Genomic DNA, 12,723 nt, shown 5'->3' with positions numbered 1-12,723 from the left:
GTTCACACTAGAGCGCGTTTGCTGTCGCATTTTATTTGTAGTGTGAACGAGCAGACAAAAAAATCGGATTTGTTCAAAAACTCAGAATCGAGCATTAAGACCTGCAGTTTGAGCGTAGCCCTAGAGGCTGGGATTAGGTAAAGATGGTCCTTGATGATCATCTATGTCCAGCTGAGGATGAATTTGTATACTCGTGTAGTTAAAATAAATGAACTTAAATCAATAGTGTTGACTCTACTCTTTGCCTTGGCAGAGTAATAAAAGGAAAGATAGAAGAGACAACTATAGTTATGTGGCAACATATGGACTGATGTATTTACAATCAGCATTTTAATCATGAGCTTTAAGGCAGTAATAATAGCATTAGCCATGTTTAGCACATTACCTTCAACAGGGGTCAGGCTGTCCACAGACACAAGGTTCAGCTCTTTATCTCACTGCAGAATCCTTTCATATTCTTCACATATGTCTTTGTTGGGCAGAGTGTAAATACAGAGGCTGCATTTGTATAAGCACAGATACTTCTTAGCAGTGCAAAGCTATCTGCACAGCTCTGCAGAAAGATCCAGGCAGCCAGTGTGTCTCTCTCTAACCAATCAGAGTCCTCCTTACATGGGACAGTGTGGCTAACTTGCATTAGCAAATTGGAGGCGTTGAGTGCTAGAGCAGCTGGCAGCTGGAAACCTGGACCCCCTTTGGCCATTTATCAAGACTACATGAAGTATACTCTGAAGGTCTATAGAAAGATGCATTATGGAGAATCTCTACTGTGACCATCAGCAAAACCAGCCAGCCTATGTACACCACAGCAGCAGTGATCAGTGACATGCTTGGCTACGAGATGAACAGCCACAAGGAGCAGTACCCTTGATGGAGAAGGAGACTAGAGACCAAAATCAAAGCAGCATGGAGGTGTGTTAGCCAAATGTCGGAGTTGCAGACGTAGAAGGGGATGTCTAACAAGTACAGAAAGCTGCCTATACTTGTGGCCTTGGATACTGCCAACAAAGAACCACAGCCTTGACTAGCAACTAGAAGAGGTATACACAAGAGACAGAAGGCAGGAGAATAAACCTTCCAAGTTATATTCTCAGTGGTAGAGGAGCACTATGAGAGCAGCCCCACCAAGGCTGGAGACAGAGCAACTGGAAGAGCATATGGGAGAAGGAGACATCATATAACAACAACGCTCAGTAGCCAATGGATCTGAGAGCAGGTCACAGCAACCTCCTTGAACAGGATCCAATAACAATCACCATGGTAGACATCTGAGAAAGAGGCTCAAGTATGTAGAGTTGGACAGAGCCAGGCCCTGACACGATTCACATCTCCTGGCTAAACAAGCGCACTGCACTCTGTGAGCATCTACCAGCACAAAGGAACCAGCTGCTATTGGACAAGACACACCTGGAATGGCGAAGTAAAGGCTGAACAGTCCTGATTGCTAAGGATCCTCAGAAAAGACAGGTCCCATCAACTACCAGCCAATAACCTGGTAGCTCTGTGATGCCTACAGGAAAACTCCTGTCAGGCATCAAAGCTAAGATGAAAGGGTAAATGGTTCAATACATGAGCGCCAGGTAGCTGAAGGCTCTGCCTCCCATTCTACTTTTAAATAACTCTGGATTGATCAGAATCACAATCAAAGCTGGAGTACTTTATTAATCACAGAAGATATTACTGTGGGCATAGTTGCTCCAAGACAGTAAGAACAGCAACTAACTAACCTAAATTAATTAAACAAAAATATTTCCTGTTGTTCAGTGGTGCTAAACGACTGGGTCGGAGGTGTTGTCCAACATTCTGCTTATTTTGGACAATATATGTTCAGCTCCTTCTCCACAATGTCACTGGCAGATACGTTTATTGAGTCTGTTGGCATCATCAGCATCGTCAGCCTGCTGCCCCAGCATGCAACAGCATGGTGAATGTCACCTACACAACAGACACCAACACAAACTACCTCAGTTGCCTCAGAAAATAGAGACAACTCTGGGAAGCACAGACTGAGCCCCAGGCCCAGAGGCCTGAGGGCCCTCCACCCCTCGGAAGGGGCCCGACTGAGCCACGGGTGCTAGGCCCCACCAAGCAGGCGCCGGGAGTGAGCCAATACACACCCAGGCACCCAGCCCCGGACACTAAGAACCACCCATTGGTGGTTCTTAGTGTCCGAAAGGTGAGGGCATCAGCAACTGGCAGGGAGTGTGGTGAGGGGAGATGGGCTGCCACACCTGGGTTGGCCTAAGATGTTCCCAGAGAGATGGAGACCCGACCTGACACATAAACATAAACAAACAGTCACACTAAGACACAAACATGCATTCACACCCTCATGCACACATATACAAATACTCATACTGTACACACACTCACACTCCCCAAACGTACTCTATACCTCCAGATCCAGAGGGGCAAACCCAGAGGGCCAATCCGCCCCCAGACCCAGGAGATGTTTCCCTTTGGTCTGGGGTGGACCGATATATATATATATATATATATATATGGGGCATGGTTTGTTACTTAGCCATCAGTTGAATGATAACTCCTGTATTTCTGTTTTTAAGCCCCTTAAATCCTAAAACTCTGTAAATCCTTGTCCCAGGTTAATCCTTGCTTTGTCCTCTTCTTTTCTCCCTTCACTGTTTTCATTTTGAAGCAGCTTTTTTACTTTGTTCTGTTTGAATCCACCATGCCAGCTATGTAATACTGTCATTCCAGTAAATTCCAGTGTGGTACTGTGATAGAATGGCACCTGTGCAATATTTCAGTTGAGAAATTTACTTGCTACTAAATATTCTGCAGTCAACTGTTAGTAGAAATGATTAGGAACGACAGCAACTGAGAAGTGGTAGGCCAGGTAGAGTCACTGGGCAGAGTCAATAATTAACTTTATGTAATGCAAGCACAACTGTATAAATATACTAAACTTTCCAGCATTTTGCTATTTACTCTTTCTTTAGAAATATACATTTGTGGCTTTGATAACTGATGTGCTGGAGATTGAGGTGAAGGACAAGTTTGCCAAGAGCCGGCCAATCATCAAGCGCTTCCTGGGCCAGCTGATCATCCCCATCCGGAGACTTCTGGAACGGCCAGCTGCTGAGTAAGTTGGCACGCAGAGCCAAACATGAGATGGGTTCAGAACCAAAAACAGGTAAAGGACAAAACAACTGTGCAAGGAAAGTCAGTCAGACTCGGCGTCAGTGACGGTGTCACGTGTGTTGTACTTTTTTTTTACGTTTCTTTCATAGAAGGTTGTTCTTTAAGACAGAAAGAGCAACCTTCTCTGGAGGGTAGTAGTTATGTAGTTCAGTCAGTACCTATCCATAATTCCCAACCAGCTTGCTGGTCAGGCATTAATTTAAGTAAGCAGTGATGGCATACAGTTTGTGCAGTGTTAACAACAATTGTCAGTCTCCAGGCAAGTTGCACAGAAATTACCAATAAATTCCCCATTGTGGAAAACTGCATATAAATCAGCAGAATGTAGTTGATGCACAATTACCCATCCAGTCAGTTGATTGTTGATTGAATTGAGATCAGTGTGCTGAGGAAAGAGAGCTTGTTTTCTGTACCGTATTGAAATGCTAGTAGGTGTTTGTCAGTAGGGACAAAACAATTGTTTATGTGTGTGCAGTGATCAGACAGTCAGCTACAGCCTGTGTCGTCGTCTTCCTATGGACCATGTGAGCGGGCAGCTTATGTTCAGAGTGGACATCACTTCAGCTGGACAAGAAGGTGTGTATGTGTACACTTACAAATGGCGAGCCTTCGAGCAATGGTGCCAGGACCTCCATACTCATTTCAGTGCTCTATTGTGGATGTTTTGACATTCCTGCAGGAGCTGCTGAATACGGGCCTTTCATTTTCGACAGTTAAGGTCTGTCTAGCGGCTATTTTTGCTTGTCATGTTGGCTTTGATGGGGTGACACCAGGTGCACATCCCCTTGCCATATGTTTTCTGAAAGCGGTTCGCTGGCTGAGACCTGTGCTTAAGTCCAGTGTCCTGCTTGGGACTTATCTTTGGTGCTGGAGGCCGTTTGTAGCCCCCGTTTGAACCCATTGAGTCTGTGGATATGAACTTTCTCTCGCACTTTTTGGTTTGCTTTGGTTTTATCGATTGGATGTTACAGCCCCTTCGGTGGCTCATACTGTCCTGTCTGCTTGGTCTGCTGCACACTAAGGTGGTGGTGGTGGTCCGATTCCAGTTCGGTGGCTGCTCTGCGGGACGTGTATATATGTCCCAGCCTTATGTGTTGTACCGAGTGAATCGACTGAAAGGGAACAGAAGTTGTAGAGAGAACTGTTCGTTTGTCCTGTGTTTTACAGTCCACATGCAGCTGGAAAGTTGGCAGAGTGGAGTCTTGACTGACATGGTTAAAATAACCACTGATGGTGATCAATGCCTCTGTGTGTTTACACTATAGGCCATCAACAGTTGCATGTATGATGTTACACGCTGCTGCACCATTAGCTGATGGTGGTACAAAAAAACAGTTAATATAGTGGAGGAGAATTCCTGCGATAAATAATATGGGCGCAAACTGACAGCTAAAAGTTTAACGTTAGGTGAGGAGAGATGTTCCTTCACAGTAACATATCCTGGAATACACCACCTTTCATTAATAAACACTGCAATCCCTCCACCTTTCCTCTAACTGCTCAGCTTGGCCTCTGTTGGCCCGAGCAGTGAAAAGGCCAGATGACGAAGCCGGTGGCACTGAGTGCAGCCATGCCTCCATGCATAATAAGCTGCCTCCCAATACTGCCTCTGATGTTTCATCAGCTCCATCTTATTAGTCAGAGACCTCACATTCCCCATGATGACTGATGGAACAGGGGATTTATATTCCCTTCTCCTTGTTTTAACTCTTGCTCTGGCCTGATGTCTCCTCTTGAGTTCCTGTGGAACTCTGGGCAGCAGCGGTGTGTTGCAAAATGTAAAAACAAAAGCACTGCGAGGGCCATAAAACATGCCAAAAAAATGACCAAGATCCACATGCCACATGCATGTGGAGGCATGCTCTGGAGAGAAGAGGAATGAAAGTCAGTGAAAACAAGATAAAATACATGTGTGTAAATAAGAAAGGCGTAATAGTGAGGAGCAGGGTGTGTTCAAGTACCTGTGGTCAACCTTCCAAAGCCACGGACAGTACACAAGAGCGGTGAACAAGATGAGGGCAAGCAGAGTGGAGTGTATAGAGATGGGTGTCACGGTGTGTTTTGTTACAATAGCAGCAAGAAGGAAAGAGTACGTTTAGAAGATTGTAGCGAAACCTGGTCTACACGGCGAGTGGTTTGGAGACAGTGACAAAAAGACACGAGGCCGAGCTGGAGGTGACAGAGCTGAAGATGCTAAGGTTTTCTCTGGGCGTGACCAGCACCCACAGAGACCACAGAGAAGATTCATGGATGTTGTGAAGGAGCACATGCAAACAATTGGTGTGACAGAGGAGGATGCTAGAGATAGAGCGAGATGGAATAAGATGTTCCCCTAACAGAAACAGCCGAAAGAAGACGAGGAAGTGGGAGGTGTTGTTTTTGTTCTGCTAACATGTCATGAAAGCACACGTTATTTATCTCTGTTGTCACATCCTGTCCTTCTCATCCATCCTCTTTTCTGCTCTAGAAGCTTCGCCAGACCCTCTGGGAACGATCCTGGGTGGTGTGATGAATGGTGACCCTGGGAGTCCCTCCGACGACGAAGATCTCCATCAGCTCTCCTCGTCTTTAGGTGCTACATGTGGACCTTCTCGCATTGGTTCTGATGAGGGCTCCTTATATGTTAATGGTTCATGTTACTATGGCGATGACAGTGTGTGGCAGGAGCCTGGGCAAGTGGGAGAGGTGAATCTGCTTCCTGTGGCTCTTGGCAGCTTCACCCAAAGGCAGGTGTCACTTAATGACTACCTAGATTCCCTCGAAGGTCCCAGGAGCATTGGGGACCGACCTGCAGCAGGGCCATTACCAAAGCTCAGCTCCAGCTTTCCCACAGACACACGGCTCAGTGCCATGCTACACATTGACTCAGATGAGGATGAGGAAGGAGCTGGGCAGCACTGGGATCAATCGCTGGAAACAAAGACACAGCAGAATACCAACTCAGCTACACCTGAGTCTCCACAGGGGAGCAGTGGTTCAAAAGGCGAGTCACAGGGCTCATGTGAGGCAGGGCCTGGAGTTCAGGCCACGGGAGAGGCAGGTTCTTCTGCTGGTGCTCAGTCTGGAGCCAACACTGCAGGGCCTGAAGCTGGAGCAGGAGCACAAGAAGGTGCTGCTGCACTCCCAATACAGACACGACAATCAGCAGATAGAATTGAAGAAGCTGCCAGAACAATGGCTGCACAGGTTGTTGGAGAAACTGCTGCAGCTTCCAACTCATCTCAGGTATCAAGGGCTGAGGCAGCTGAAGTCAGATCTGGAGAATCTCCAGGGGAATGTCCAAGTCAGGAGCACAGCATCAGGACTGGGAAAAACCCAGAAGTACACTGCAATCCCGCACTTGGTCCTCTTTCACCCATTCAGGTGAGGCACTGTGACTTTAGGAGCATCATCCCTCTTTAATATTGGTTCTACATGTGGCAGATTACCTTTAAAAGCTGAAGTGAAACTATAAATTATCAATAGTTCATTGCTGACAATCACTGTCATCTTGACAAGAGCTTTGACAAAGCCTCACCCCTGCATGTTTCCTCTCTCATTTTTTTCAGGAAGTGAGAACAAGAAAAGCAGTTGTTCCAAAGGCAGAGGAGGAACCGGGGGAGCCATCAAGCAGTGAGGCAAATGGGCCAGCACCACCTTCGCTATCCACCTGCATGGCTGAGCAAGGAAGAAGCATGACATCTAAAGCTGGTAGGTTCTGTCACAAAAAGTTTCAAAGTTTTGCTAAAGGCACTGAAAAAAGTTTCAAACACGATTTCATTTTTTATTATATAAAGTACACAAAAAGAAACAGAAAAAATACAGGAGTACCAAATACATTCAAAGGACTCCTTTTGTTTTCACTCATAGTTTTTCATTTGATTGTGCAAATCTCCGGTTGCAGGTTTTGTCTGCTTTTTATACTCTGTTTAGTCTTCAGGTTTTATAGTTATAACTGTTCCTTCGTATGTTATTTGCTGTTTTATTTTGATAGACTTTTTTATGTGTTTTATTCAGTTCTACTTTCCTCAGCCACGATCTCCCAGTTGCTTGCACCTGTATGTTCACTTTCTGCAAGTGTCTCCATGTTTATTTGTACCCTCAGCTTTTGTCTGCTCGTCATCATGTTACGCAGTTTTCTGTTTGTACTGTTTTGGGTCCACATTGTTCACATACTGTAAGAAGAAGAATACAAGTCTTAACATTCTGCTGTAGTTTTATCCTCATGTGTAACAAACCTAATTCTTTAACAACATATTGAATAATTTTTCTGCTTCTGTAATGTAGCTATCTTGAGCAATAGATCTGTCCATACCAGAGGAGTTTAATTCATCCAAGCATTACATATTATTCAAGTTTGTAGAGCGTAAGAAATGCATTTTTAAAAACAAAAACCTTGGCCATGTATATCAGGACATTTCAGATTTTCAGCCTGGTCTTTTAATGATTATAGTAATTATATTTTTTACATTAAATATGAGTGGTTTCATGTGTAACAATGTGAAAGTTTAACATGACCTTTGCACATCTAACCAGATCAACAAATCCATATGTAAAAACCCATATCCAAGGCACTGAGCAAACATTTAACCAAATGTTCTTTTGACCATTTCAACTCCAGACACAAATATTTTCTTCTTATTATTATTATTTTGATTATTATTAAGCATCCATCCATCCCTGCATTCTCTTTCCACTTATCAAACTTTGGGGCTATGGGAGGGCTATCCAAGTTGTGATAAGATTACAGGTGGGGTACACCCAAGACAGATCGCCAGTCTGTCGCAGGGTCAACACAGACAGACATCATCCGTAGTCATGTTCCACATTCACACTTATGGACAATTTAGAATCATCGGTTCTTCAGTTTCAGCTGACTGAAGGTTTCCCCAACCTTATAAACATCTGCAGAATGACACCAGCACCACCGACTAACTGATTTCCTTAACTGGATGATTGAGCATGCATGAAGACAGACTAACTCCACTTACTGCATATGTTTGGACTGTGGGAGGAGCCATGAAGAAAACATACACACTCCATACAGAAAGGCCCCAACCCAATCCTCATGCTACCCCTATTACCATTATGATTATACAGGGCATTATATTATACATTTCAATACACAACAGTCTGCTCACTATTGCATGTAGTATTTATGCACCAAAAACTGCACCAAAACTCATCTTTTTACTTTAACTGGTCTAATAATCACAAAAATTAAAGGTCACAATAGTGACCTTTCATAGTTGATCACAAATAGTGCCCCTCTACTGCCTCTACCTGCATCTCTATACTAACAGCACTCAATGACCTGGCAGGACAAATAAGGGAGCTACTAACAGCAGGTATTCATCCAGACTGTCACAGGGCAGAACAGTCCTAATCATAAAAGATCCCCACAAGGGTACGACACCATCAAACTACTTGTCGATTATCTGCGTCTCCACATCCTCCTTCTTTTTGGACCGTTTTTCACTGGTTATGCATTTGGCTAGGGTCGATGTCTGGACCCTACAGACTTTGCAAAGGTAGTCCAATAAAGGAATGACATATTCAATACGAAATCAATACGTCAATTCCATACTGACAGAAACGGACGTATTAAATTGCCATCCGGTCCAGGATGGCACATCAATATGTGCCATTGCCAGAAGGCTTGCTCCTAGCATGGTCTCAACAGCATGGAAGTGATTCCAGGAGATAGTTACTCTAGGAGAGCTGAACCAGCTGATACAAGGTTCCTAACCCATTGGCAATACCAGTGTCTGCTCCTTTGTGCAAGGAGGAACAGGATGAGCACTGCCAGAGCTCTACAAAAGGATTTCCAGCAAGTCATTGGTGTGAATTTCAGTGACAACAATCAGAAACAGACTTTATGAGGGTGGCATGAGAGCCCACGTCGTCTACTGAACTCTCTTCAGCAGAAGCCATGGAGTATATTTATACTTCACTAGCTGGGCCCACGTCCTCATTTTAGGTTTGACAGCGTTTTGGTAGGTAAAGGTGATGCTTGGACATGAACTGAGCTGCGGTTTGGGGAAGGCCTCGAAGGGGACTGGCGACGGCTCCCGGGCCTGGCAGATCCCCATGCACTAAATAGAAGTGAAGAAGTTAAAGAATTGAGAACAAGGAAGGAGGGAGGGTGGGGCAAGTAAACGAGAATGAACAGCTTGCTAAACTGGAGGAACATTTATAGATGACAACTGGAAGGAGCATGTTAGGAGGCGTGGTCCTGCTCCTGAAATACCGATACATGATTTCCAAATATGATGCTACCTGTAGCATTGTTCAGCATGATCAGTTTGATGATGGGTCAGTGGTGGTTTGGGGAGGCATGTCCATGGAGAGACGCACAGACCTCTAAAAGTCAGACAACGGGACCCCAACTGCCATTTGACATCACGATGAAATCCTTGGAACCATTCTAAGTGCCTACACTGGTGGAGTGGGTCCTAGGTTCCTCTTGTTGCATGATAATACCTGGGATAATGTGGTGAGAGTATGCTGGCAGTTCCTGGAGGATAAAGGAACTGTTACCATTGACCAGCCCACATGTTAACCTGTCCTAAATACAACAGAGCACCATTGGGACATTATGTTTCAATCCATCTGACGCTATCAGGTTGCACCTCAGTCTGTTCAGGAGCTCAGTGATTCCCTGGTCCAGATCTGGGAAGGGATTCCCTAGGACACCATCTGTCGTCTCATTAGGAGCATGCCCCAACGTTGTCAGGTACCTTTCTGAGTTGCTGCAATAAGATTTCAGCAAAATGAACTAGCTTGCCGCATCTGTTTTTCACTTCGATTTTTGGAGTGTCTTTAAAGTGTCAGCCCTCCATAAGTGGATCATTTTCTTTAAAAGAATGTGGGATCCTTTCAGTCCTAACACATTGTCCGGTCCACATCAGTATCCAGCATGATATAAAAATAATAATAATGATATAATATAAATAATGCGGGAAGAGAGTCTATATTTCTTATGGCTGGAGGAAGAGAGTTCCAGAGCCGAGGAGCAGAGCGACTGAAGGCTCTGTTCCCCACAGTGATGAGACGCGTGGGCAGAACAGTAAGATGAATATGAGGATCTGAGAGGCCTGGAAACAGTGGTGATATGGAGCAGGTCACACAAATAGGAAGGAGCAGACTCGTATAGTCGAAAAGGAGGCAGAGCTGTCGAGAAATGCTAGGAGCTAACTGCAAACAGCAGTCGCTTTCTGAAACATCAGATATGTATCGGATTCAGAACCACATACGAAAGTGTCCCAGGTCGGATTTGAAAATATCGGATTTGTGCCGTTCACACTGTCATACCATGATCGGATATGGGTCGCATAGGGTCGGAAAAGTCGGATTTGATGCGCTTTCGCCTGCAGTGTGAACGTACGATTCAAATTGTTGTCAGCATCTGAAGAAATTATAATAAAAATAATAACAATAACCGGTTGGCAGCAGCAGCCAGGCGCGCCAGCGTTCACTCAACGGAACCCAATATGTTTTCTCTTGTAGCGATCTGATGTTTTCGTTTTGTTTTTTTGTTTTTTTTGGCCTGTCCCGTTTGGCTCTTTTGCCATCAGAATTGTTGTCTAAAGGCAAAGAAAGATGCCCAACGGATTTACTTTACCAAATTGACCATCCCAGCCTTGCCGTAATGGTCCATTTGATTCACCTTTTATTGTTTATTTTATTTTCACTTACTGAATACGGGACAGACTTGACTGGGGGAAAGAAGGGGAGAAAGAAAGAGGGAAAGAGAAACAGCTGAGAAGAGGGACGGGGGAGAAGGGCAAAAGACAAAAACCAACAGAACGGGCAGAGAAAAAAAATGCATATATCAATCACCTGGGTCACCTGCTGAGAAAGAAAAAAGAAAGCAAGCAGAAGAGAACAAGAGTAATAGAATAAACAACATCACAATGATATATGGGAATATGACAGTAAATACTAAATATTAAACATTATTGTGCAGCACATAAGATCAACACAACACAGTGTGCTTTGAGGTAGGAGCCAAAAAGGGTGTAGTTTGTGGGTGTGATCACCCGTGTGTACACCTGTGAGCATGGACGCGCTTGTTTTTAAAAGGTTCCTTCATGTAATGATCTGCTAGAGGGTGTGGGGGGGCCACAGCCCCGTCCTCCAGGGCATGAAGCAGGTATGGAGGAGATCAAAACTCCAGACATCCAGAGGCCCCCAGAACACAAGAGACCAAGGAAGACCAACAGAGGGGCAGCCGCGCCACTGTCCCAGAAAGAGCTGAGGAGAGTCCCAGATGAGGGCTCACTCAGCAGCCGCGGAGCAGAAGCCAGGGGGAGTTGCAGTGACGCGCCCGTGAGCTCCGCCGGCAGCCAGCCGTGCCTGAGTGACCGAGCCCCAGGCCGAGAGGCCGGGGGCACCCCACCTCCGAAGTGGCCCGAGCGAGCCCCAGGCTCCAGGCCCCGATAAGCGGCCGCCAAGGAGTGAGCCGGTGTGTACCTGGACGCCCATCCCCGGACACAAAGAACCACCAACGCACCGATGTCTGAGGGTCCGCCACTGGCAGGGGAAGTGGTGGTGTGATGTTTCGTGTTTGTTTTTGTGTTTCTGTGTGTGTGTTTGTGTGTGTGTGTGTGTGTGTGTGTGTGTGTGTGTTTCTGTGTTGGCCCTTCCATACTATCATGATATTCATTCATTTACACACTAAGCTCTCTTCTATTGCCTCAAAACCTTTGTATAGAGTTAACTTGTAATTCCATAGCAGCTTACAGTGTTGCTCACTGACAAAGACTAAACTTTTCATGCAGTGCATGGATAGGCTTATTAAACATTTCAACAAAATCCTGAGATTCATGCACATGAAATTTGTAAAGACACACAGGAGGGCAGACTGGTGACCAGTGACCCCCCTTTCAGCTCTTTGCCTACAGATGGGTGCTTCAAGTGTCATTAGGTTTTCTCTGTGCCAAGCCTGGTATGGCTGTGCCATTTGGGGTCCAGTCCAGCGAAAGATGAATAACCTTGTTAAAAAAAAAATAACCGAGCGATCAGGAAGTATTAATGAAAGACTGTAGTGGCACTTGGTTCAAAACAAATAATGCACTGGCTTTAAAGGGAACAATTTTGTTTATTTAACCTTTTCATGTTATTGAATTATATTAAGCAGCAGAGCTGTTATGAACCATGACTATAAAAAAAATTAACTTTTTTGGATTTCTTATATTCATTTTGATGCTTGTTTATGTGTTTTTATCCAGGTGCCACAGAACAGGTCAATGGCCACCAGTCCGTTCACTCCCTGCCATCTGTTCGCCATGACATCAGTCGCTACCAGAGAGTAGATGAACCACTGCCCCCTGGTGAGTGTGTGTGTGTATATGTCTGTTTTAAAGAACATTAAAGTACACAATACAGCACAGAAACCGCATACACATATTTTCTTTACCAGATATCTTCAAGTTTGAAGGTTGTGTATAGCAGTCAGGGTTTATGCATAGGGTACTAGGGTCCCTAGAAGTCTTCTGGATTAAGCAGTTTGAGGAACTATTAAGATATAGCACAGGAGCTGTGATAAGGAATTTAGATACCGTATCTTTCAGACCATAA

The 12,723-nt window shown here is 44.9% G+C and overlaps 1 protein-coding gene across 1 annotated transcript in view; it reads left to right on the top strand.

Annotated features, from left to right (window-relative positions):
• Nucleotides 1-12,723, top strand: part of LOC102292077 (E3 ubiquitin-protein ligase HECW2) — a gene marked incomplete at its 3' end in the record, with an annotated part of 30,279 nt that overhangs the window by 15,667 nt on the left and 1,889 nt on the right. Inside the window, 5 exon segments of the mRNA XM_014331196.2 lie at nt 2,961-3,103; nt 3,638-3,738; nt 5,630-6,525; nt 6,711-6,852; nt 12,375-12,476. Coding sequence (XP_014186682.1) covers nt 2,961-3,103; nt 3,638-3,738; nt 5,630-6,525; nt 6,711-6,852; nt 12,375-12,476 — 1,384 coding nt within the window.

The sequence above is a fragment of the Haplochromis burtoni genome, unplaced genomic scaffold (assembly GCF_018398535.1).
Source record: "Haplochromis burtoni strain Fernald_Lab_line unplaced genomic scaffold, NCSU_Asbu1 Contig_1579, whole genome shotgun sequence".
Lineage (NCBI taxonomy): Eukaryota > Metazoa > Chordata > Actinopteri > Cichliformes > Cichlidae > Haplochromis > Haplochromis burtoni.
Note: the sequence above shows the minus strand (reverse complement) of the source record. Positions and strands in the feature narration are given on the sequence as shown.